General features: G+C 40.9%; 1 protein-coding gene across 1 annotated transcript in view; it reads right to left on the bottom strand.

Moving 5' to 3' along the window:
• The window catches only part of RERE (arginine-glutamic acid dipeptide repeats), a 420,244-nt gene that overhangs the window by 238,450 nt on the left and 153,898 nt on the right, over positions 1–27,896 (bottom strand). Inside the window, exon 2 of the mRNA XM_079698584.1 lies at positions 21,910–22,375. Within this exon, the coding sequence (XP_079554710.1) occupies positions 21,910–22,231 (322 nt within the window). The 5' untranslated portion in view covers positions 22,232–22,375. The remainder of the gene's footprint in view (positions 1–21,909; positions 22,376–27,896) is intronic.

Consider the following 27,896-nt stretch of genomic DNA (forward strand, 5'->3'; position numbering starts at 1 on the left):
AACGAGTGAGTGAAGCTGCTCTGGGCCAATGTAACACTTAATGAGAGTTTTACTTTTTGTAATTTGTACCTTGAAAAAAATCATGTTCTGAACATCTGCTGAGACAAAATAAATCAGAACATTGACCGGAAGAGGGGGGACGAGACCTCTCCATTTCAACCAAAGCGGTAACAGGCAAATCTTGTCAAGATTACATTAAAGCTAAGTAAAGAAGATAAATATATTCTAAAGGAACAGAATCATAAACTCATAAACCATTCACACACAGACTTACGGGCACCACCAGCTAAGCACTAGAAATACTGAAGTGAATAAAAATACTGTCCTTCCCTTGACATGTTCACCATCTAATATTAGAGACAGACATGAAAACAAATAACTATATGTCTTCAGTAGTTTTAATTGTACTTGTTTTTTACCCCCTGTAACAGAGACTGCTAGCTGAGCATAATTTCATTCTTGCCTTCTTCCTTAAGAAGAGAACAGCTGAGGTTTAGAAGGTGTCCGGCCTCTCAGAAAAAAGATGACATTTGCCAGCCTCCCTCATAGCTGGTTTGGTCACATGACTAGGCTCTGGTCATGGGATACAGTTGAAAAGAGGAGCCCTTTCTCCCCTTAGCCTTCCTGTTAGCCTGAAGACAAATGTATCATCTGAAGGTGGAGCACAAGATGGATCACAAGATGACACGGGAATAGCGGCCACACAGAATGGAGTAACCAAATCTTTGACTGTGGCTAAAGAACCAGACCAAGAATTTACTGGTTCACAATTCAGCACTAACAGCCACTGTACACAAATATCTCTAAATTATTTTGAAATGGGGCAAAATATTTAAAATACATTCATGGGAACTTCCCTGGCGGTCCAGTGGTCAGGACTCCATGCTTTCACTGCGGTGGCCTGGGTTCAATCCCTGGTCGGGGGACTAAGAGCCCACAAGCCGCGTGATGTGACCAAAAACAAAACAAAACAAAAAATAAATAAATAAAATAAAGGACTGTCCAAATAAATAAATAAAATACATTCATGAGCAGAGTGACATCCAAAACAATGATTGAGGGAAAATATTCTAATTCTTTTAATAGGGAAAGCTAGGAAGTAACAGACGACCCTAGCAAGTGTATAAAAACATAGCACATAGAGCTCTTGGCAGAATGACTAAAATAGTTTGACTGGACAGCATAAACCATTACCTTCCAGTGGGATTAAGAATCAAGTCCTAGAGGCAGATGACGTAAGTCAGAACAACGTCCACAGCTGCTGCCCTGAAGAGACTTCACAGCCAAGGCAAGTTCCTAGCATGACGCTACCCCAAGGTGTCACAAGTAGGAAGAAAAGATCATAACTTCTGCAAATTGACTGGCATTTTGTGTGAAGGGCAGATTGATGGTGCCTAATGACACCACTCGGGCTTCCCCCTTTCTTTTCCACTTCCGTGTGGGTTTGATTTTAGGACTTCTTTAGCGAGGCTATGTGGCTGCTCCTCAACAAAAATACAGGGGCCACGGAAAATCAAATTTTCTGGAACACTACATAATTTATAAAAGTTAAAGCTAACCAGAATTCATACTATACTAAGTTCTCAGAATATACTCCATATTTTACTTCATACCAGAAAGATGATACAATGTCACAGCTTTACCTTCTCCTTTCCAGGCCATTAACTGTGGATAAAAAACAGCGCAAGTGTGTCTGATCCATTCTCTGAGGTGAAGATTTACTACCTAAAGACGACGTAAAGTCTCCTGCTCTGCCTAGAGAACATTTCTCCAGTTTCAAACCCACAAACTGAGTCACTTGCAGAGGCCAAAGTCCTACGGTACACCAGGGTTAGCTAGAAAGAACTGTAATGGCAATTCATTAAAAATCTTTAGCAGTCCAGACATACCCTTTGACTCAGCAATTCCACTTCTAACGAAAGTGAGCAGAACTGAATAGATAACTATTCACCACTGTTGTTTATAATGGAGAATATTTGGGAAGAACCTAAAACCCAACTATATATAGCTACTTACATTATGGTATCTATCGACCAATGTGGGCATGTCTAATTTTTTGTGTCATGGATGCCTTTACAATCTCTACACCCAATCTCCACCAAAAAAAAAAAAAAAAAAGGTTTTAAATTCACAAAAACATGTATTGAAATACTTGTCACAATATGAGAAAAAACTGCAATGTAATATATGTGCTTCTTTATAGATTCGTTAAATAAGAAGATTTACTAGGCTACTCCCCCAGTAACCTCCTATGTGATGAACATAAACATTATTTTCAGATGGTTTTCTCTACATGATGTCATATAAGAATATCTGTGATTTATATTGGTGTCACAGGTACTGCCAATATTACTATGGTTTATTACCTACCTTCAGAATTGAAATGAATGCTAAATGTCATTTAAAATGTAATAAGTTAGTGAAAATAAAGATGCTGTTTTTTACCCACCCAAGTTCACAGTTTCCTGAATTCTATTCACAGTCACCTAGGCTGACCATGGACCCAAGGTTAAGAATTCCAGTTTTAATGGCATACTAAGCAGCAGTAATGACTGATAATTCCTGGCATGGCAATAAATTCAAGACATGTTAAGTTAAAAAGCATTATTACAAAACAGCGAATAGCATAATCCTACACCTGTTTACTAAGGCAAGTGACCATACAACAAAATATTAACATTTAGTGACTTTAATTTTTAACTTTTGCTTATCTGAATATTTCAATTTTCTTCCTTGAAAATGTATTATTTGTTCATCAAAAACAAAAAGAAAAAAAATGCAGGAAGGAAAATATGGGGGAGAAATAAAAAGAAAGGCCTAAAACCAAATATTATAAATGTGCTCATAGGACAAAGGCAAAAAGCAGCAAGTAAATTCCGGGGAAAGAACAAAATGGAGCACCTCTAATCATTACAGAAGTTGGGTAACAGAAATAATGCTGAAAAGGGAGTTGGAAATCCATATGTCAGTGTATCAGATGCCGCAGCACTGAGAATCCTAGCAGCTGGGAGATAACAGAAGTAAAACATATGACAAAACTGATGGTCTCTACAACAACTAGCCTCCACCAATCATGATCTGAATGCCAGGTGCAATTTTTAAAAAGACTGCTCTCAAACACAACTTCAGACTTGCAAAAAAAACAGTGAAAGGACCTAACTACCATAATGAATGCTGCATAGTAAGAAAACCACAAGAAGGTTATACGTCTGGTTGCCTAATATTCTTGGATTTGATATGAACCAACACATGGTCCTTGTTGCCACTGACAGAACCCCAGTGTGTATGTACATTATTCACATTCCTCTCTGTTGTGTTTGGGGGGGAAAAAGACTTTTTTAGCCTTTTTTAAGGTTACTGATTTAATTTATGCTATTTGGTTGCATGAAGTTGCCCTTAACCACTAAGGATTATCCGGATTTTTGCACAAGCTTATACAAGTCTAGGATCCTTTATCAAGGCAGTTATGTTCATCACTCTCCTGCCTTTACTCCACCATCACCACTCAGTTAAATATAAATTAACATTTTTTAAAATGACCACTCAACATAATGCTTAAGGGATTTCCTCTCTGTGACAGAACCCAGGAACCAATTCCTAGATACATAATGTTGGCATATAGAAGATGAACTTAAAATTGTTCTTCAGTTTTGAGGCCACGTGTAAAGTTTAATCATATTGTAAAGTATCTATTCCGTATTAGAAATAGCTAGTTGACAGCTTATACTTCTCAAAACTCAGGTTGTTAACGTACACAAACTCAGTTTCTATATGTGACGTTAGTGAGTCTTTTGTGTTACTCCAAAATAAAGGCAATGATTTATTTTTTCCCAATCTCAATACAATTTGAGCTAATCACTCAAGCTGGATACCTTACATTTTAAAGCTGGAATCAGCAGTAGCCCTATGGGAAGTTAGACAAAGCACTGACTTTTAAATACAGACATTTAAAATGATCTGTTGTTTTCTTTTGGAAGTAGAATTAGAATAGTTAATACTCATCCACAAACCATTATTATGTGTACATTATTGCTGCAATTGTGATCATAGAAAATTTTATTTATTTTTATGCCAGCTTATATTGTGAGAACACATTTAGTCAGTTTGGGTTTTATCAATCCTGTTATCCTTATCCTTTGGAACATCTTTCATGTATTTGAGGTTTCTAGTTGAAAAGTTTACTGTAAAAAAAATCAAAAAAATGTATTGTTTTCACAGAATAAATTTATTGGAATGTATACTGGGAGTAAGGTTTGAGGTTGTAAACAACTACGGTAGTGTAATTCGGCTTCATATATGTAACGTGACGTATTAATGTAATTCATATATTAAAGCAAAAATTGTTAACAGCAAAAGAAAGAAAGGAAAGAAGGAAGGAAGGAAGGAAGGAAGGAAGGAAGGAAGGCAGGCTGCTCTCCATGATGCCAAAGATCTATTTTTTGGAGAGCTGCTGCAGACTTCAAAAGCATTCTCATTTATGAGCCTGAAAGATAGCCCAGGGTTTTTCTCCCTCAAAATGCCTTCTAGGGCTTCCCTGGTGGCGCAGTGGTTGAGAGTCTGCCTGCTGATGCGGGAGACAAGGGTTCGCGCCCCGGTCCGGGAAGATCCCACATGCCGCGGAGTGGCTGGGCCCGTGAGCCATGGCCGCTGAGCCTGCGCATCCGGAGCCTGTGCTCTGCAACGGGAGAGGCCCACGTACCGCAAAAAAAAAAAAAAAAAAAAAAAAAAAAGCCTTCTAGACAGTACAGAGAGCAAACTGGAAACCACGTCTCCATTGTCTAATTGGAAATGTGAGGTATAAAATCCCTGGTAAGGAAGAAGCATAATTTCCCCAAGTCTAAGTGCTGCTAGAGTTAATTCTCAAACACAAACTTGAAAACTTTAGGTGTGAATAGTGGTAATTAAACACTGCTTTTCAGTGAAACTGTTCTTGACATATAAAAATACACGATATCAGGTGAGACTTTTTTGTGACCTTTTCTTTCCCTCTATTAAAGAGAAAAAATTATAATTATACAAAGAATTAACATTCCCTCAATCAATCTGGTAATTGTACAGTACCTATGTTCTATAATACCAGCACCAATGGGATGTTCAGGACAAGTAAAGTCTAAGAACTAAACACCAGCTAATAATAATAATGCCCAGCTTCAGAGCGAACAGTTATGCATAGCTTTACAAATTAAAATGTTAATAATGAGAATAATGAAAAGCAACATACTGAAATAATATTAAAAATTATATTATAAACTCAATCCATTTCTCCTTTTTTTTTTTTTTTTTTTTTTTTTTTTTTTTTTTTTGTGGTACGCGGGCCTCTCACTGTTGTGGCCTCTCCCGTTGCGGAGCACAGGCTCCGGATGCGCAGGCTCAGCAGCCATGGCTCACGGGCCCAGCCGCTCCGCGGCATATGGGATCCTCCCAGACCGGGGCACGAACCCGCATCCCCTGCATCGGCAGGCGGACTCTCAACCACTGCGCCACCAGGGAGGCCCCATTTCTCCTTTTTAAAAGGAACTTATAGCCACAACCAAATGCCCCCCAAAACTATATTTTCATTACATCTCTACTGATCAGTCTAAAGTAAGACTAGCACACCATCTGTCAAGCATCAACATCTACCCAGCACACAAAGAAAGCCAGAACAATATCTACAGCCTTCAGAGAGAACATAAAACAACCCTATCTTTGCCTTTTACAGTTCAGTTTACACATTTTACACATTACACTGATTATCACACTGGATATCATTGAAAAGGCATTCCTTGCAAAGGCAGATGAATAAGGAAATTTAGAGATATGTGAGAAAATAAATTTAGAGGTTAAATGAGTGAACAAATGTGTAATATCGTTCATATGTAACATACAGTATGCTGCCTAATTGGCTTAAGCATGTATTTAATAGTGAAATAATGAAAAAGGTTTAAAGGTACTGGATATTTAATGCAAACATAATGATAAAGAGTCACTGCGTATGAACTTAATACACCGGTAAAGTGAAAGTTTATCCATTTCCACGCATCTTAAGCATTAACCTAAAAGAACCAGGTGGGACTTCTCTGGTGGCACAGTGGTTAAGAATCCACCTGCCAACACAGGGGACACAGGTTGAATCCCTGCTCCAGGAAGATCCCACATGCCGCCGAGCAACTAAGCCTATATGCCACAGGTACTGAGCCTGCGCTCTGGGGCCTGGGAGCCACAACTACTGAAGCCCGTGCGCCCCAGAGCCCGTCCGCAAGAAGAGAAGCCACTGCGATGAGAAAGCCTGCGCACCGCAACGAAGACAAAACACAGCCAATAAATGAATGGATGAATGAATGAATGAACCAGGTAACTTCCTGATCTTCCCTTATCTATTTTATGGTACTTAAAATCTATTATGAAGTGTACACTAACACAAGCATATGAAGGAGTAGAAAAGAAAAGCCTGTATTTTTACGTTTTCTAGTATTTAGGGTATTCAGTTATCCCCAAATCAAAACTCAGGCACACAGGTTATCTATTCTCCGGTATTTAAACGCTTTGAAAAAGGAAAAGAAATCACTCTTATGCACATACATTTTAAAGTAATTCACCAAACAATATATTGCCCCATCTTTAAATCCACAGACATTATTTTTAATTGTGGAAAGTCTGGTTTTCTCAGCTGGTGAAGCTGTCAGAATAAATAGAAGGCAATATCTGGAAAGATGACAAACACATGGGTCAAAGTCAAATACAAGCCAATCTCTGTCAAGAACAGAGCCAAATTCCTGCATTTCAATTTAAACGATGTTAGCCAACCCAAATACCACCATGCCACTTCAAATCAAAATTGTTTCCTTTTAAAAAGAGCGTTTTACAAAACTGATAGAGTATAACAGATTAAACAACTCTTTCAGCAATTTCCTCAGCTACTACAAAGGCATCAATATATAATTACAATAAAGGGAACATTTAACAATTAATGGAGCCAGCAAAAGCTAAACCTCCAGAGCTTAAGAGTTCAAACACTTGCTCACTAAGCAAAAGGGCAGAGGATTTTAACATAACTGCAGGAAATATCAGTCCAATTAGACTCCAGGTAAATATAAATCTTGTTCCACTGTGATTGGGACTCACTTCATCCCAGTCCACTGGGCTGATTTTAGTACCCAGCCTGGAGATTCAAACCAAAGAACCCCCGCCTCCCCCTGATCTCTCCCCACGCCGCTGTGTTATCCAGGTGCTCTAGTTCCATAGGAACAGAAGTCTCCGGAAGGCTGTTAGTTTGCTTTACAACCGACCAACGACCAAGACTCCCCAAGACGTATCACACAGCTGTTAGGTAATAACACCTCTGAAGACAGTCATGATTTGTGCTAGTTTATAATGATGACATCTTAACTAATTCACATTCTTTTCTCATTCAGTTTCTATTCAGATTCTTTATAGAGGATATGTACATATACTTTTTCAAAAAGAAAACAGAAATAAACAGAGTTTCAAAGTGTCACCATCCCAGCAAATACCTTATTTATAAGGTATCATTCTATGCCTTGTAGAGCTTGATAGGAAGCAGAAAAAGTTAAAATTTAATACCTAAATGGTTTCAACAATACAAACAAGTAAAAAAATATGTTTTAACTGGATAAATCAAAGTAAAAAAAATTTTTAATGAAGCATAAAATAGTAGGTGATGGTGCCTCCCTGGTGGCGCAGTGGTTGAGAGTCCGCCTGCCAATGTAGGGGATACGGGTTCGTGCCCCGGTCCGGGAGGATCCCATGTGCCGCGGAGCGGCTGGGCCCGTGAGCCGTGGCCGCTGGGCCTGCGCGTCCGGAGCCTGTGCTCCGCAACGGGAGAGGCTGCAGAGGTGAGAGGCCCGCGTACCACAAAAAAAAAAAAAAAAAAAAAAAAAATAGTAGGTGATGAAAGAAGTTTAAGGATTATGGAAACAGGCAGAACTAGAAGTTGAAGCAGGAAACCCACAGAGCAAAGATCGGCACTATGGCCTATAGGTCAAATCTGACCCATGACCTGTTTTTGTAAGGCCCACAAAGTACAGAATGGTTTTTACATTTTTTTAATGCTTGGAGGAAAAAAAGAATATTTTTTGATGTGAAAATTACATGAAATTCAAATTTCATTGTCCATAAATAAAGTTTTACTGGAACACAGCACCTCACTCATTTATATCTTATCTGTCACTGCTTTGATGCCACAAGGGCAGAGCAGTGCAGTTTCAACAGAGACTGTATGGCCTACAGCGAAGCTGAAAATATTTACTCTCTGGCCCTTTACAGAGAGAGTTTGCTGACCACTGCTCTAGAAATGCTAAGTAAGACAAGTAGCTCAGCTGAAAATGTGAAATTACACCATAGAAGACTACCTCGTAAAAGGGTTTTTATTCATTAATGACACATATGCTCAGAAACCTTCTGCTATAAAATGCTCAAGAATTTTTCCAGTGGTTAATATCAAGCATACTGAGCTGAGGATTACAAAATATACCTTTCAGCTCATGCCTACGAGGATAACGAAGTGCCTCTAATACTGCATCTCCAAGTTCCTTGTCACATTCTCCATTTGGGCTGAAAACTCAGCTCATTTTATGACTCTAGATCAAGGATGGAAATATTCCCACATCTGCACCCAAGAACAACACTGTCAGCTGCTCAGAGCACTCCTTCCAAACAGACTACATTCAGCCTCGTTCACCTGGAAGAGGAGATGAAATCCACCTGCCATCTAATGCCGAGGTGATCTCTTCTACTCTTCTCACCTCGTTTGGGCTTCTTTACCATTCATTTTTTTAATCATTTTTCTTGTACCTTTTCTTGTGTGAAAACCATGCTGGGAACTCGACATAGAGGACAACAGTGAAATCAAAGTGGAACAGGTATGCTTGCACTCTGCAACCTGTGAACAGGGCATTAACAGGCCAAGTGACATACCATCAATTAAAAAAAAAAGAAAAGAAAAGAAAAGAAAACTGGCCTTTAAGTCTCTTTATCAAAATACTGATAAGGGGTTCTTGATAAATCCTGCTCCCTTTTTCAACTTCATATAATGCTTTCAATGAACTAGAAAGATGCAGGTTCTACTGAGACCAAAAGAACGGGGCGGGGTGGGGGGGAAGGGGGGTGCGCGTTGTGTTTACCATGATACTGAAACGAACAGCAAGAGGCAAGTGCAATTCAGACTCAGACACACAAATATACAGAACTGGGACCGCGTCGTGACTGACCCACCCGAATGGAGTCCTGAACGGCCAAAGCTCACGTTCAGCAGTAGCTACATTAACGTCAGAGCACAGGTGGTTGAGGGCAGAGTAATGTCCCCTCTCAAAATAACCTTCGCCCGGAATTCCGTGTGGTTTCCACACTTCATTGAGATATTTTTCTGAGCATTTGAACAAGCAAATCAGCTTCCTAGGAAAAGTTTTTGCCTGAGCCCACTCCTGTGTCACAGGATAAGTTCATGAGCTGTTGTCATCACTAGGCAGGCAAACATTCCACTGAACATTTCAAATACCCATAAGGATTACACAGTCCTAAGAAAACAGAACACGAGATCCTAAGAGGGTCAAAGCCCTTCATCTTTGGAGAGGAAGCACGCGTATCTTAGGGTCCCATTGTGTTCAACAGCCTTTCCAGCCAAAAGTGAAACTTTTTTAATTAAAAAAAAAAAAAAAAAACAGGCAGCCAACCATAAAAGAGTTGCAGACTTCTATGAATAGTCAAAGAATTAGATAATGTGAGGTCAGAAGCCATTTCCCTTTAGAGTTCTGAAGATGGAGGCTTAGTGACTATAAATATCTCCCATTAGTAGATACATAGCTTTTCAATCTAGGAGGATTAAAAATTAAGTAACCCCAATTTGGTGGTAATTACCTCCTTAAATTGACACATCTTCTATCCCTGAGAGCATTCAGAATTAAAGAAAGACTTGAGAGAATCAAAAGTATATTAACATTTTGGGGGTTAATAAGAAATCAGGATTTGATATTTTTATTCTTTTTATAGTTAAAAGAATGTGGCTTACAACAATATCCTGTAATTCCAATTTTTCAAAGTAACACTACCTAGGGCCATATTAAATGCCTGGCCTCTCTAAAGAAGCCCTGTGTGTATGCGTGTGTACTCATGTAAAGCCCCTGGGGTGGGTACTCTGGTCCCCATTTCACTAGTAAAGAAACAAAGGCACAGAGGTTGTCCCTTGCAACCACCCAACTCCCCCGTGTGTGAAACTGATTCAGAGGGGCGGTCAAGACTGAAACCTAAGTGAGCTTACGCACAGCACTGAAATATTTAAGGCACTTCATTCATCGGTATGATTTACTTCATCTATGAGAAGCATTAAGTGCTTTGGGAAGGTTTGCGTTAAAAGGTCCCTTAACAATAGAAACCACATATTAAATTTAATTTACTTAATAAGCAAGCCTAAATGTTGAAGATATTACTTTAAAAACAAGACCAATCACAATTCAAAAATCCCTTAAAAGTGACTGTTGGGCCTCCCTGGTGGCGCAGTGGTTGAGGGTCCGCCTGCCAATGCAGGGGATACGGGTTCGTGCCCCGGTCCGGGAGGATCCCATATGCCGCGGAGCGGCTGGGCCCGTGGGCCATGGCCGCTGAGCCTGCGCATCCGGAGCCTGCACATCCGGAGCCTGTGCTCCGCAACGGGAGAGGCCACGGCAGTGAGAGGCCCGCGTACCGGAAAAAAAAAAAAAAAAAAAAAAAGTGACTGTTAAAATTTATTTAATTTATAAAGGGTATAAGATTTGTAAGCTGAACTTTTAAGAAGTAGTGCCATGTATTCTAATTTATAACTTTAACAAACTGAATACCAATTTCTTAAACCAAAGTAAACTTTCTGGATAGTCTTTTCTACATAAAATTTCAGCCTGAGGACCCTGCTCAAGGAAGTCCTTACATCAGCCACTCTGTACATGTGTTTACTGCCCAGCTCCTAAAGGCAGCTGAGACAATGCTATTCAAGACAGGCTGCCCAAGAAACACAGGGTGAACACTCAAGTGTGGAGTCACCACCCCTGCCTATGCTGATAAACATCTGGGGAAAAAATAACAAAGTGCCTAGAATGTCCTAGGCACTTTTCTAGGTAACCGGGGTACATCAGTGAGCTAAAAGGGAAAAGATCCCTGTCCTTCTGGAGTGGAACAGCAAGGAAAAGACACAAGAGGAATGGGAATGGCAGCATTTAAACCAGGTGTGAAACGTCAAGGGGTAAAGGGACTGTGAGAAGGGGTGAGGCCACAGATCAGAGGTCCTTGGGGGCTGTGGGGTGTCCAGAGGATTTCTGGATGCAGGCTAAAAGTGGGATCCAGGAAACAGGTGAATAGATTACCAGAAAGCTAGATCTCTGAGTTTGAGAATTAATTGTTCATAAAAATGCCTTCAAAGTATTACTATTTATCCATAACATATACCTGCCATTATCAAGGGTGATTTTCAAATGGCCGCATATAGAACATTTCTGTTTCTTTTGGAATATATAGGTTAAGAATACATTGTGGTTCACTGTTTCTCATGTAGACACTTCTGCTGTAACACAATATATATGTTGGTGGGAAAACCTCATGTTCTGCAAAAAATGTTTACTAAAAATAAAATACAGGGTAAGGGGCAGCTTACCCAAAACTACTGCAACTCTAAAATCAAATTACCGGTTTTTTTTAATATAAATTTATTTATCTATTTATTTTATTTATTTGGTTGTGTTGGGTCTTCGTGGCTGTGAGGGCCTTGCCTAGTTGCAGCGAGCGGGGGTACTCTCGGTTGCGGTGCACGGGCTTCTCATTGCGGTGGCTTCTCTTGCTGTGGAACACGGGCTCTAGGCACATGGGCTTCAGTAGTTGTGGCTCATGGGCTCTAGAGTGCAGGCTCAGTAGTTGTGGCGCATGGGCTTAGTTGCTCTGCGGCATGCGGGATCTTCCTGGACCAGGGCTCGAACCCGTGTCCCCTGCATTGGCAGGCGGATTCTTAACCACTGCGCCACCAGGAAAGTCCCTCCCCCCTTTTTTTAAATCAGTAAGTATAACCTCAAGAAATAACACAGCCTAGCCCAAGCAGGCACACAGAGGTGCTGAAAGCTGCCTTAGGGAATATTTAAAATACATAAAAACAGCAGATGCTGACTCGAAGGTACCGAAACAGTGCAGATTAACATGGGGCTTCTGTAAAGGCGAGCAAAAGCAGGCACGTAAGGTGGGGTGCACCTCTCTGGAGAAGGAGCCCCAAGACAGGTGCTCATTTTTTCATTTCACTTTAAAGAGAGATGAAAGGGCTCTCATTGGTGCAACAGCCAAAGTGAAGGTTTAAATTCTCATCTTCTTTTTCTTTTTCTGCTGAACTATAAGCCTATATTATACCATATAATGCACACTATAATTCCACTTCCTCTATTCACACACCTCTTGCCTAGAAAAGCTGCATATGAACCAGCACAAGTCGCACATTCCACTGACATAGTTCCTCTATTTACCTAGCACATGCATAGCAAAACAAACTATTTATAAATATCCATATGTCGTTAGAAGTTCTCCTTGAATCTGGTGACACAGTGAGGGTCTCCTGATAAAGTGGTACACAGGGAACACATGTCGTTCTCCTGGCCATCTCTCATCTACTTCCCCCACCAAACAACTCCCGAATTCCACTGAGGGGAATTACTGTAGCTCCACCATGTGCAGTTTTAGGGGGAGCAATAAATCAAGATCTGTCTTTTTTGATCCAAGACACAGACATGCAATTCAAGCTTCACCAACCAAATTTACTCTTCTGAGACTGTGACTGGAGCTGAGTGACAGCAAGACAGGAAAATGCTGAAGGACACCTATTCCAGTGGTAGCACCCAGATGGAATGGTCAGTAGTTTCTGCTGACCCAGAATCGGAACTTCCCTCAATCAGGCAGGTTTCCACCCATTCTGGGTGTTATTCTACCAACAAATTGTTTTTGTGTGTGATGTGGCCAATGTTCCCCAGCTTGCATTAAAAAAACTTGAATGAATACGATATGCTCACATTTATTAGATCACATAAACCATGTATCTTCCCTTTCAGTTGCTGGGGTAAGGTTTCAACGGTAGCCTAAATATTCTGCAACAATTTACCTTGCCCCACTCAGCATACTTCCCGTAATTGTTATGCATTTACCTTTTTAACGATTCTTTATATGTGTCTAGCAAGTGAGAGAGAAACAATTTTCAGAAGGAGGCAAGATGTAACTAGGAGTAGGAGAAAGAAAAGGAGCCAATCATTTGCATTTTCTAAGAAATGGGCCTATCCCTTCTTTATCTTTCAACATAACTGTGTTTATTATTTTTATTGTCTTCAGTAGTTTTTGCAAATGTCCATCCATTCTTGGCTTTAACCAATTCTCCCAGGCCTGTGCGGTCTTACAAACTAGCTGTGTGGCCTCTCTGCCCCCATATGTACTACAGGGAAACAATGACTGATTTGTGTAGAGACTTTGGGGACTAGAAACAACACGTTAAAGCAAGCCCAGTACTGGAAATGAGCAGGTGTTTTAAAACCGGTTAGTTATCATCCATGATTACAGCTCCCTCTCTGCCTCACATCTGTTTATTTGTACCCAAGTTCACAGTTCCTTTTGCAATCAGGCACTTTAGAAGATCCAAATCTTTCCCAGTTGACTGGTCACAATTTAATTCTACAGCCACCTCTATGCCTCCTGAACTACATATGCTGCATTTTATATCAAAATCTCAAGCCATGGGGGATTCCGTGGTGGTGCAGGGGTTAAGAATCCGCCTGCCAACACAGGGGACACGGGTTCGACCCCTGGTCCGGGAAGATCCCACATGCTGCGGAGCAACTAGGCCCGTGCGCCACGACTGAGCCTGTGCTCTAGAGCCTGTGCTCTGCAACAAGAGCAGCCACGGCAATGAGAAGCCCGCGCACCGCAACCAACAGTAGCCCCCGCCCACCTCAACTACAGAAAGCCCGCGCACAGCAACAAAGACCCAACACAGCCATAAATACATAAATAAATAAATAAACAAACAAACAAACAAACCACACACAACTCTAGCCATGAAAGAGTATCTTCCTTTTCTCCCTTTTTTGGATCTGCCTCAATTCCACTCTGCTGTAAATAAGTGACAGGTATGCTGGGATGCTGGTCCTCTCAACCCTCAAGCAATGCGCTCATTTTATATTTGTGCATTAACCTGAAAAAGACCGGGAAGCGCTGGTCTAGATTAGTGATTCTCAAATTTTAATGTGTATTTAAATTACCTTTTGAAAACAAAAATTCTGACCCAGTAGGTCTGGGGTGGAACCTGAGACTGTGCATTTCTAACCAACTCTCATGGGACGCCCACCTGTGGCCAACCTCAGGCACTCTAGCAAGCGTCTGGAGGACATGTCTCACTGTACTTAAGGAACCTTTCCTTATGAAATAGAAAAAGATATGGCTAACTAGTCTCAAAACTCTACCACCTTCCATTCTCTTGGTTAGAATAATTTTAGAAGTTCCTCTTGTTTCTTCTACCCTCATAAAGTAGTAACTTTTTATGTGCTAGAATTTTTTCTTTTACATATATTTAGACTTTGAACAGTTTCCTAATAAACACTTAAAAGGCAATCATTTCTTGAGGCTTGGGAAAAGTTGACATAGAATTTCAAAAGAAACAGAAAAAATAAAAATTAACACAATCCACAACTAAAAGTACACATTATAGTGATTAAAAATAAGAAATACATTTTCACAACTATTCCAAGGACACACAACTAAGAGAGTTGAAGTGGTCATTAAACCTTGGGTCACTCAAACTTGAGTCCATATAGCAACAAAGCTCTTCCTGCCTGTTATGGGTTGAACTGCATCTCCCCAAAATTCATACCTTCAAGTCCTAACCCTCAGTGCCTCAAAATGTGTCCTTCCTTGGAAAACCAATCACTGCAGACGTAAGTAGTTAGAATGAGGTAGGGCCCTACTCTAGTGACTGATGTCTATATAAAAAGGAGAAATTTGGTGAGACACAAAAACAGGCACACAAAGAGAATGCCCTGTGAAGTCTGCAGTTATGCTAGCACAAGTCCAGGAACTATCAGAAGCTAGGAGAGGCCTGGAATAGACAGATTCTTCCCTTGCACCTTCAGCAGGAGCATGACCCTACCGAGACCTTGATCTCGAACTTGTAGCCTACAAAACTGTGAGACAATTGATTTCTGTTGTTTAAGCTACTCAGTTTGTGGTACTTTATTATGACAGCCCTTGCAAACTCATGCACTGCCTCACTGTGCTTCCTCCCAGATTAAAAAAAATCTAAAGATGACTGTGGAGATAGGCAATCATATCATCACAGTCTGGTGTGCCATGTGAAGATTTTGGACTTTGTCCTACTAGCAAATGGGATCCACTGAAAGGCTCTAAGGAGGTTAATATTAGATTTATTAAGTGCAAATGAACTTGTAAACAAGTCAAACCACTATCATCCCTAAAGGTTCCTTTATGCCAGAATTCATGTTTCTTGTTACACAAAAAATATTCTCACAATCATCAGAAAAACTCATGCCCCCTCCCAAATAAGAATGCCTCAAGAAGACACCTTCACTTTCATGTCACTTCTACCTAAAATTCTTCTACATATAAAAGCCATGGATAAAAAGCTGCAGATCAAATGAGCTTTTATTTTCTCCTAAAATGTATGTCCTGGAACACCAAATGCCAGAGTTTTGTTCACCTTTGTTTTAGAAAGGAAATGTTTATCTGCGTGATTGCAGTAGATAAGCTTTCAATTATTCAGAAAATCAAGATTCTGAAACCAAATTCAGCCTCTTAACTGGTCAAAGACTAACCCCTCCGTGAAGAATCAGCAGCTAAATGTTAGGACAGACCATTTGTTAAAATGCTGGTAACTCCCTTCCCTCCTTAAATAGAAACTTGAACCAAAGGGAGACTATACAGTTTTTAAAGTTTCACGTTTTAACTTTCCTTTTTCTTTTTAAGTAAATTTCTCACTGAAGTATAACAGACATACAGCAAACTGCAAAGCATGATAAATTCTCACAAAGTGAACAAATCCACGTAACCAGCACTCACCACAAAACAGAACATGACCAGACCCGAAAGTCCCCTTCACGCTCTGTTCCAGACACCAGCGCCCCATCAGTGTAACTGCTATCCTGACTTCAAAACACCAAAGAATAGTTTTACCTGTTTTTTAACTTCATATAAAAGGAATCATACAGTATTATACTCTTTTGTGTCCACTCAATATTATGCTTTGATTAATAGTCTCCTTTTAACTTCAATAGTCCATGGGTGTGTGTGTGTGTGTGTGTGTGTGTGTATAATTTTAATTCAAACTAGATCCCCAGGTTTCATTTTGTTTAGATTTTTCCAGCTTAGATTCCATTTGCATCAAAAGGAATTAACATCTCAATGTTCAATATAAAATCAATTCTAGTTTCTAGGTACTTTATCAGTTCAAGTCCCCAGTTCCAAACAATAAGGAAAATTTGCAAATAAAAGGGGGAAATGTTTTATTTCACTTAAGATTTCATAAACCACAAACTTAAAAGTTCTTCGTCTTTTATAAGTAAAGCTTATCTTCATGAAAAATTTCACTCTTTGTTTATGAAAGCAGAAGAACCAGAGATATAACAAACTTGAAAATTCTGAGTCTTGGATTTTTTTCCCTCCTCTCTTGTATGTAGACTTCTTTTATTCTACGAATATGTCTAGGGTAAATGGGAGAATCAAAAATTATCAGTTGAAATGACAGAATACAAAAAACAGAGAACCAGCTTAATAAGCACATTTTAAAAAACACTTTCCTTATCGAAATAGCAAGCAAAAGTGACCTGACGAAGTGAAAAAATATCTCCCAGTGATTTGAATTTAATTTTTTGACTCTTTTACCTGATCAAGAATAAAGGAATCAGTATTTAACTGAAAATAGTGAATATTCTATTGGTGGGAATGTAAACTGGAAAGCAGCATGGGAGTTTCTCCAAAAATTAAAAATATGACTACCATTTGATCCAGCAATTCCACCTCTGGGTATATATCTGAAGGAAATAAAATCACTATCTGGAAGAGATATCTGTACCCCTAGGCTCACTGAAGCATTATTTACAATAGCCAAGACCCGGAAGCAATCTAAGGGTCCACTGATGGATGAAGGAATAAAGAAAATGCACAGGTACACAACAGAACATTATTCAGCCACTAAAAAAAAAGAAGGAAATCCTGCCGTTTGCAACAACACGGATGAACCCTGAGGGTATCATGCTAAGTGAAAAAGTCAGACAGAGAAATACTGTATGATCTCACTTAGATGTGGGATCTAAGAAAACCAAACTCAGAAACGGAGAAGAGATTAGTGGTTGCCACAGGTGTGGAGGTGGGGGATAGGGGTAGGGGAGAAGGCAGTCAAAGGGTACAAACTTCCAGTTATAAGATGAATAAGTTCTGGGGATATAATGTACAGCACGGTGATTATAGTTAAGAATACTGCCGTGTATATTTGAAAGTTGCTAAGAGAATAGATTTTAAAAGTTCACACCACCCACACCCACACCCACACCCACAAAACTGTAATTTTGGGTTGTAATGGATGTATTAATTAACCTCATTGTGGTATAATCATTTTGCATTATATACATATATAAAATAACTATGTCATGTGTCAATTATATCTCAATAAAGCTAGGGAAAAGAAAAAGAAGCAGAAAGAAATTTATATGCCACCCACAGCAAACTTTAGAAATCAATACTCTATGCTAAAGAGGCCCATAAGGGAAATCTGGCTGCACACAGCTATGTAATGAATCAATTTGTTACCGTGACAGTCATCTCAAAAGTAGAGTAACGGTTGATAGACAACAAAGAAGTCAGATTAGACACAGATGCAAAATATAAACAGAGCTCCACAAGGTTTTTGTTTTGGTTTTTATTTTATAACAAGTCTGTTAAATCATCCATTGGGAAATAAATGATTCAAGATGGACTTCCAGAAGCATTATTCTAACTTTGACATCATTTATCAGTCAATATATTTTTGAAAAAAATTTTCAGAAACTTATTTATTCAACAAATACTGGGAGTTCCCTGGTGGTCCAGTGGTGAGGACTTGGCGCTTTCACTGCCGTGGGCCCAGGTTCCATCCCTGGTCGGGGAACTAAGATCCCGCAAGCCAAGCGGCGAGGCCAAAAACAAAACTAACAAACAAACAAACGCAAACAAATATTATGGAATACACACTATGTGTACACTATTGTAGGTTCCAGGAATTCAGTGATAAGCAAAAACAGAGTTGCTGCCTTTATGGAAGAGAGACACAGCTATTAATCCTAAAATAGTAACAGAAATAAATAGAAAATTATTACTGTTATAAGTGCTAGAAGAAAAGATACATAATGCCAGGACAGTAGCCATTAAGGAAATCTGGAAAACGTGGGAGGGGAAAGGCAATGACACTGGAATGGGAGAAATGAAGAAAGGAGAGCAGTTAAGTATGTCTGTGTGTGTGTTGGGGACGGGGCGGGGGGGTGGGGGGGTGTGTGAGGCAACAGCACGTGCAAAGACCCCGAGGCAGGAGGTAACATGGGCACTGTAACTAAAAGTCCATCATGCTGAGCCTCTAAGGGCAAAATAAAGGTAACTCCAGAGATGATGAGCAGGAACAAAAGAGAACTGGTTGTAACCAGGCACGAGGTTAAACCTTAGCTAGTGACAAATTCTCAATACCCGATTTCTCAATAAAACCTCATTCTTCTCAGACCAAATAATCTGAACATAGGCCTGTCCCCCTAGGACAAGGAAGTATAGTTATATAATAGTCTATTTTTATCCTCACGGTATCACTCACTGCTAGGCTCATTCTTAATGACATTTTGGGGGTATTTATAATTTATACTTAATTTGAGTATTAAAACCAATTCAGAAAAGGAAAAAAAATAATTTGTGTTCTACATCCTAAAGAAACAAATGAGAATAACAATACACTGAAGAAATCCCTTATGATGCCCCATAAAGTCCCTACTGAAACACTTAAGATACAACTAACCACAGAGAATCTCTGCAATTGGGTGAGGATAATGGTTTTTCATCACTAACAGAAGATGTTACTGTAGTACTTTGCACCAAGAAAGAGAAAGACCAAAAAGAAAGACGAAGGAAAGAAAAGAATCAAGTCCCACCTGGGAATCTAACCATAGTACCCTACTTCTGATTCTTCAGATTAGATAAACTTAAAGAACAGGCACTATTTTAAAATCCTCCATTGAGAAAGAAGCTATTTGGAGAAGTCATTTAGCTTCGAATGCATAACTGCAAAAGAAATGAAACCACTGAGAAGGTCAGAAACAGTCTCCTTACCAAAGAGTAAGACTCTTACTTACTCCTACTTACTCTTTTTCTTTTTTTTTTCCTGCGGTACGCGGGCCTCTCACTGTCGTGGCCTCTCCCGTTGCGGAGCACAGGCTCCGGATGCGCAGGCTCAGCGGCCATGGCTCACGGGCCCAGCCGCTCCGCGGCATGTGGGATCTTCCCGGACCAGGGCACGAACCCGTGTGCCCTGCATCGGCAGGCGGACTCCCAACCGCTGCGCCACCAGGGAAGCCCACTCCTACTTACTCTTACAGACTGGCAGGACCTGGCGGGACGCAAACCCCAGGCCACGGCTGTCAGCCACCCAAGCACAAGATGCACCTCACAGGAAGTAGTTATGCTCTGAGTGCCAAAGAAAACTTTCATAGCCATTTTTGGTTGTCGTACATCCTTTATAGCATATTTAGCTTCCAGAGAGGCTGTATCTTTTTCACATTTCACAAAGGTCCTCAGATTTACTGAAACAACGTCTGCCTCCCTGAGTACACAGTTCTTCCCCAAAACAAGAACCTGCTGTTTTGAAAATAAGCCATTAGCAACCTTCTTCCACAGAGTCTTCTAAGCACCAAGTAGGAAGGATTTCCTTTCATCCTGCAGAATATGCAATATGAATGTGCAACAGTTCTCAAACTAGTTTCCTCAAAAATGGTTTTTCTTAGGGAGATACTCAGCAGAAACAGGATGCCACAGGCCCATAATGGGAAAAACAACATTTTTTTTTTTCAACGCTAAAGAGGTTTCCTTAACTGCAGGACTTCTCAGAGTCATTAACTATGACTCTCTCACATGAGGGACAGTACGTGCAGCATTTCCCACACGTTCTGACTACAAATATTTTGAGGAAGCATCCCCACTGACACAGCAGTAACATTCCACTGAGAAAGGCTGGCATTTAGTACTGCACAAGGCAGCCAGACTTTTGACAGTGATCCAAAAGATCATAGTATAGTACCACACTGAACTGTTATGTATCAAGAGAAAAGGCTAACAAATAAGACCTTTCCTTATTTTTAAGTTATCATCCTGTAATCTATAGCTAAAGGAGTTAACCCATTCTGTTCCTTTCTCATGATCTAGAACTACACAGGTTCATAGCAAGCAATCTGTGGTAGGTCTTCAGTGGCTAAGAAAATCTGACTATCCAGCATCTAAGCCTGAATCAAAGATCCTGATAGTACTGTAACCTACACATTACCACATCTCTATAGCAGAGCTCCAACTTCCCCCAAACCTCAACTTTGATAATTTTATACCACATAAATATCTTCTCAGTTAATCATCAACCGAAACATAGCTGTGAATACAAGCTTATCTGTGTAATTTCTAATATTGATTATTTTTTGACATTCAAATCTAATTCCTGGGCTTCCCTGGTGGCGCAGTGGTTGAGAGTCCGCCTGCCGATGCAGGGGACACGGGTTCGTGCCCCGGTCCGGGAAGATCCCACATGCTGCGGAGCGGCTGGGCCCGTGAGCCATGGCCACTGAGCCTGTGCGTCCAGAGCCTGTGCTCCGCAACGGGAGAGGCCACAACAGTGAGAGGCCCGCGTGCCACAAAAAAAAAAGAATTCCTTTGTGGGGAAAAAACCCAATACTTTATGTAAAGTTGAGCACAGTTACAGTACTGCTCAGCAAAACAACTGTACCAGGTTAATGACATAATGTCTTTAATCTCCCGCTCCTGGAAAAATATCAAACTGAGAGGCTTTTAATCTGTTAATTACATCTCATGAAATTCACATCATTCCTCAGCACTGTATGTAATTCAAACGAAATGATTGTAGCTACTTTTACTGACTTCTGTAAGAAAAGTACCTTAATACACACAATACGTCATATGGAAAAGGAAGGTTCTGCTGGTGTCCAACAGGTTCTGAATTGCTTGCTTCCCTGAATCTCATCTGAAAGCTGGGTGTGCCTCTCTCTCTCTCCCTCCCTCTCTCTCTCTCTCTCTCTCTCTCTCTGAACAACTGCTATAAATAACCTCAATCTACTGAGTGAACACAGTACCTTTCCTGGAAAACAGAGCAGGTTAGTTGGCTTCATCTATTATCACTGATTAGAGACCCTGAAGATCAATACTTTGGAAAAGAAGGTCATCAGGAGGAATAAACCTCAGTCTGAAGGCCATTAAAAACACCTTCTAGTTTCTGGTCACTCCTGTAGCCAACGTAAAATGTCCTGTTCCCAAGAATTTTAAGGTTTGCTTGTCCCCCTGTGTACTCCATTCTGCAGGGTCTCAACACAGCCTAATCGGTGTTGAAGACAAAAGGCAAGGAGGAAGTGGAAAGAGGAAAACTGCTGGGCAGGCGGTGAAGCGCGAGAACGAGCAGCAGAAGACAAGGAAAGAACGGCAGGCCCGCCGGCCAGGACAGGAGGCGGGTGGAGGCGGGCACGGCGAAGGACCAGCAGACCCAGCTGACCAAAGCTGGCAGCTGCTTGCCACCTGCAGTTTTCCTGCCCCAAACCACTACCCACTCTTCTGGGTTCCACGCCTGCCTGCATCCACGAGCTGACATCGTTTCTCTACCACAAACACGGTAAAGACCCAAAGGCGCCTCACCTCCTGGTCTGTAGACGACATCATCCTCCGTGATGTAAGACGTTATCTCCCCGGTGTCCGTCCTTTCATAACGAGATTTTTTTTTCGGGGGCTTCTTCTTGCTCTTCTTCGTGGACTCCTCCGTGGTGGCACTATTGTCATTGTCCTCATCTTCGCTGTGATCGCTCTCGGCGTAATTTCTGGCTCCTCCTTCCAAGGTACAGCTCCTGCGTGGCCTTGAGTTCTCACTCTCTCGCGCCTTGTCTCTCTTCTCTCGCTCTCGGTCCCGATCTCGGTCCCGGTCCTTCTCTTTCTCTTTGTCTTTGTCTTTATCAGCTGTCATGATTCGCCACGTGCCTTCTTCTGTCCTCTCACGGCTGGGCCTCCGTGAAAGGTAGACAGTAAGCCTGGGCTTCAGTCTTCTGAATTTCTCACTCAATTCCAGGGAAAATCCGACCACTCCAACAACCCCAACGTTTCAAAAATGCTAGGAGAGGAAAGAGAGAGCGAAATTGATTCTCCTTTAACATTTTCTCGTATTTCCTTCCTAAGATAACGTTTTGTTAAATGACTCACTTACTCATGCTTTAGCAACTAAAACTTCTCACTGGCAATAGGAAAAAAGGTAGGACAAGTGATATCAAATTTAAATATAAACAGTTTTGGGCCTCAACTAGCATGTGGTTTGGGATTTTCGATCACACCAATAATGAAAAATGTCTGAATGCGTAAGGGTAAACTATGCTTTCTGTATACAAATTGTTTTCTCTAACTTTTAAAGGAAAAAGTAAAGTGTACCCTAGTAAACAACATATAATGGGTACAAGTATACAAAAGGGGCTTCATAACCCATAACATTAATTTAAAAGGGAAAGAACCTGTAGTTAAAATTATTTCCACCTGCAAAAAAAAAAAGTAATTTGGATAGCCTTGGAAAATGTCTCAGGATGTCTCACAGTGCATTATCTTCTGAAGAGTCTTTCTAGCCACTTCTCCAAATTTCCAGAGCTCCTCTCAAGAATAAACATAAGAGCTGACTCAAATAAAAGTGACAACCTCAGGGCTTCCCTGGTGGCGCAGTGGTTGAGAGTCCGCCTGCCGATGCGGGGGACGCGGGTTCGTGCCCCGGTCTGGGAGGATCCCACGTGCCGCGGAGCGGCTGGGCCCGTGAGCCATGGCCGCTGAGCCTGTGCTCCGCAAGGGGAGAGGCCACAACAGTGAGAGGCCCGCCTACCGCAAAAAAAAAAAAAAAAAAAAAAAAAAAAAGTGACAACCTCAAAGCAAGATTCCTTTGCCTTCAATTACAATTTTTTACATCTTCTAAGTCTACTTACTATTCTAGTTATTTTCCAGGAAAAATGGTTTCTCGAAAGATATCTCTGTCTTAAGAAAATATAACAGCTTCCAAAAACAACCTTCCATCTTCAGGGAATATTAGGTGGTTTATACATTCTTCCAAATTTCCACTGTTAATGGTTTCCCTAATAAATTTCTCCCCAGAACTAAACCCCAAAAGGAAAGTCCGAAGGTTTTAAGAATGTATAATGAGAAGAGTAAACCCCAGGCTCCAACCCAACACAATTCTTATAAAAAAATTTTAAATAAAATTTTTATTTACATGTCAGTTTTGGAACAGTCATAATAACCAGTCATTTATCTTTTGCAATCTTTTATCATCCTTCCCGATATCTCATGTTTTCAACAACCTGTACCAAACACTACCTACGTGCCAGGGGTTCAGAACTAACGACACCATGAGGGGACACCTCGTGGTCCTCGCCCGCAATGCTCTAATGCAAAAAGAGGAGACACTGATATAGGAGAACCATCTCTTGCTCGTGCTATGAGGGCCAGATAGGAAACAACACATGCAAAGAAACAAAAAATTGGTCCTCTTTACTCAGACAACGACAAACAAGTCAGTTTGTAATTACATGCCTCAGACGCAGAGAAAATTCTCTTTGGTCATGCCAAAACCATAAAAATTATCATATACTCTCTCCAAAGCTCTTAGGTCAAACTTGATACCAGAAAAGACCTCCACATAAGCACTTCGAATATCCTTAGGCATTCAGGAAAATTTTTTAAATGTTAACAACAACGTCTCGGTGAGAAAACAATGAAGGAGCAATAATGCCAACAATCTATAAGCAAAGTCAGAAGGATGAAAGCATGTAGCACAAACCTAAATTGCTTCCTTTTACATAGGAAATTGCACTTTCAGATAGGATTTCAATTTTCTAAACATATTTCCAGAAAATGAAAAATTATTCTAGTGTCTGCAAAAGTTCTGCTTCGATGAATCATCTGCTAAACAGACAGTAATAAACTCCCAAGTCCCTGTAGGCCACCAGTGTTAGCAATTGAAAATACACAGAGACATATTACTTTCTCCATCTGGCTTAAGTTTAGAGCCTGAACAAGCCAATCATACAAGAAAGAAACCATCAGCTAATACAGTTGTTAAAACATTCCTCTTTGACACTGAAAACAAACCAAGGCCTCCTGGGAATCTAAAAAGAACAAGAAGCTTAGACTGAAAGCCTCTCAGATGCAGTTCAGGACAGACATACTTCAGATAAGTTCAAGAAAAAAACTCATTCTCCCTAGGGTTAACAAGATAACGGCTCCAGAAAATTGTGTAAAAATATTATTTCCTCACTTAAAAAAAGGGAAAAAAAACAGTAAGTCCAAATTGTATATTCAACATTACTCCCTACAAAATCATATACTGTATTTCTATTTATAAAAAAATTTGAGTTGTTTCTGCCAGTAGTTAGCAAGAAAAATTCAATAATCAACAGAGAAACCATCCACAAAATGAAATCCTCTACGTGTGTGTGTGCGCGCGTGTATCCAACCTTCAGATAACCAAGAATATTGATAATCCAAAGCAAAAGTTAATCCAACTACCATTTACCTTTGGCTATAAAATAAAGCTCAGTGGGGATATATTCTTTTCCTCTGTACTTACCACACTAATCATAATTTTTTGAGCCTCATTATAAAATGACCAACATGCAACAATAATACAACATTTGAGGAAAGGGACCCAGATGGCACCGAGAAGGGTAGCTGCCGCTTCAGTACGCCAGAAATGATCTACACAGTAGACAATACAACGGCATCTTTAAAACAGCAAGGGGTTTACAAAGCAGGTCCCTGCCATGATCTCATTAGATTCTCTCTGTCTACAACTCAGTGATGTGAACCAGACGGCAGTCACCACTCCCACTTTTCAGGCTACAGGAGGAGAACTAAGAAGAGATCATCTGCCCGTGAGTGAGTCTAAAGCAGGTCTCCCAAAGGTGAACCCCATCTGACCTGATTCCAACCTGCTGCTCAGGTTATAATCTGTATCTTCACAGGTGCCAACCTTTCCTACATGTATCCTTGCTGATAATTTGCACAGACAGTTTTAGGAAACACACTCACTTTAACCTCTCCCCGCAAAACAAGAGGTACTTTTCTCCAGTACGACAGACAAGAATATTGAAAATATCTTGTCGATCCACTACTCAACCCAGTTAAACAGGAAACATGGCAAAAGATACTTTAATAATTAATTAAAGGAATAATCGAATCTAAAACATTTCAGATTCAAAACAATCTTCATCTATTCATCGAACAAACGTCTACTGAATGCCCACAATGTGCGGTGTGCTAGTTACTGCCCTAGGTATGGGGAAAACAGCAGAGAACCACATACAAACATCCCTGTCCTTGTGGAACTGATGTTCCAGGAAATGGAGAAAGATACACACACACACACACACACACACACACACACACTATATTAAAAGATCTTACATGGGGAGTCCAATGGGGACAAGGGAGTATAAGAGGATTGCAATTTTAAATGATGGTCAGGGAAGGCCTCACTGAGGTGGCTTTGTCCCAAGTAAAAGTGAGTACAGAGGAAACACGGAGACCATTCCAGCAGAGGGGAAAGTAGGTGCAAATGTCCAGAGGCAGCAGTGATTCAGTTACATTCAAGACACGGGAGGCCAGAGGGGCTGATGTGACACGAGGAAGAGGACTGATTTTTTAAAAAACGAACGTATAGTCCTCTCACTAGTTTCCAGAGTCATCAGATTGCACTTCATCGTTTTATCTTGATAAAATTTGGTAGGCTAGCTTCGTTTCACTGTGATCTAATCAGGGTCAAAGGCATTTAACAGAGTCGAGGATACAGAACTGTTCTTCATTACTTCAGGTTACTTAACCCTCTACACAAACACTGTCTGCCTCTTCAAAGTGAAGCCAACCACCACCTACAAACACCTTACACCACTTAACAGAACTGATTTGGATAATGTACTAAAATTTCGGTCAAGCTCAGGGTCCACACCTCATTTAAGGACACCATTTCTTGTCACTATTTAAGCACTCCCAGGAGGTGTGGGCCCTTGAGAGAACTGCAAGAAGACTGGGCTCAGAAGCCAAGATCCAAGCTCTTGGCACTGCCAGGCCTAGTGCCTTAGGCAGGTCACTCTACCTCTCTGAGTCAGTTTCAATGCTGTAAAACAGGGATAATAACGAGCTACTTCACAGAGCTGCTGTGAGAATTAAGTATATGTATACGTGTGAATGCACTTACAGATTGCAAAGTGCTTTATAAATGTAAACGATCAATAATATATACCTAGATCAGTCATGACTACATTGTCTACTACATCAGATAATGCCAAATAGTGTATTGTGCTATGCAAGATATAAACATAGCTAAACATCATCCTTACCCTCAAGAATTTATTACCCACTAGGGAGGAGGGGGAATCCTATTACATGAGTAAGAAATAAATCATGGAAAACTGACTACAAATGAAGTAAAAATTTTAAAATATCTCCTCTTGGATCGTGTAAAATCCACTTATTAACAAAAACTTGCTCCTCCCTCCTGAGTTCCCAGTCCCTGAGTTCTGTTCATTTCAGCTGCTCAAGCCAGATTCTGGAGGACGCTTGACTCTCACACCAAATGCAGTCAGTGAAGTCCAATGAATTCTTCCTCATTCAACCACAGCAAGAAATGCTTACGTCTGTCAAATACCAACCACACACTAGGCATTTTGCTCAGCTCTCAGGGTCTACCAATCACCTCCTGAATAACTCTGTAATTTGTCCACTGCTCCAACTCAAGCAGAAAGTGCCTATTTCCAGCCATCATCATCCTTCACACAGATGAACACAACTGCCTTCTAACTGGTCTCTGTGACTATAAACTTTTGTTTTTGCTTTCCTTCCAATTCGTCCTCCAACACAGCCAGCCAAGCATCCGACCCTCCACCACTTTTTTTTTTTTTTTTTTTACAGCTTGAGATACACTTCACACACCACACAATTCACCACGTACAGTACGATTCACTGTCCCCCATTCCTCTCCAAAGATTACAGACCTTCCTGTCCTGACTGCCCCTTCACCACTCCAGCCCCACCTCCACCCTTCCCGTGTGTCCAGCTGTGCCCTCCCCCGTGTCGGGCTAACCTCTACTTACCCTTAGGGCCCTCGGGCATTCCTGCTGCCCGACTCCAGGAAGGCTCCCAGACCCACCCAAAGTCCAGCCCCGCACTGTTCCCCCTCCTGCCTGTAAAGTGGCCCTCATTGATCCCACTACTCGTATCTGCTGTTAACTTGTGTAGCTTCTCCACTAACCAACAGGGACCATGACTACAGTATAATATTCGCTAGAACACCTCCTACCGATGCAATTTCCTCTCTGTGTCGAATCCACTAGAGGTTTTGTCCTCATTATCATTTGACCATTCAGCACCCTCTGACAGGGCTGACCACACACCCTCCTTCTGGAAAGGCTCTTATCCTTTGGCCTCCCTGGCACTGTCATCTCCTGGGTCTATTTAACTGTTCCTCCACCTCTAGTATTGGACCAGCTAATGGGGGAGCTCTTCAGGCGCTATCCGGAGCCATCCTTCCTCATCTTCGTTGATCTCCTACGTGTCCGTCAGGTTCCAGGTACCACGTCCACACAGGCGATCCACAAATGCACGTG

The sequence above is a fragment of the Hyperoodon ampullatus genome, assembly GCF_949752795.1.
Source record: "Hyperoodon ampullatus genome assembly, chromosome: 2".
Lineage (NCBI taxonomy): Eukaryota > Metazoa > Chordata > Mammalia > Artiodactyla > Ziphiidae > Hyperoodon > Hyperoodon ampullatus.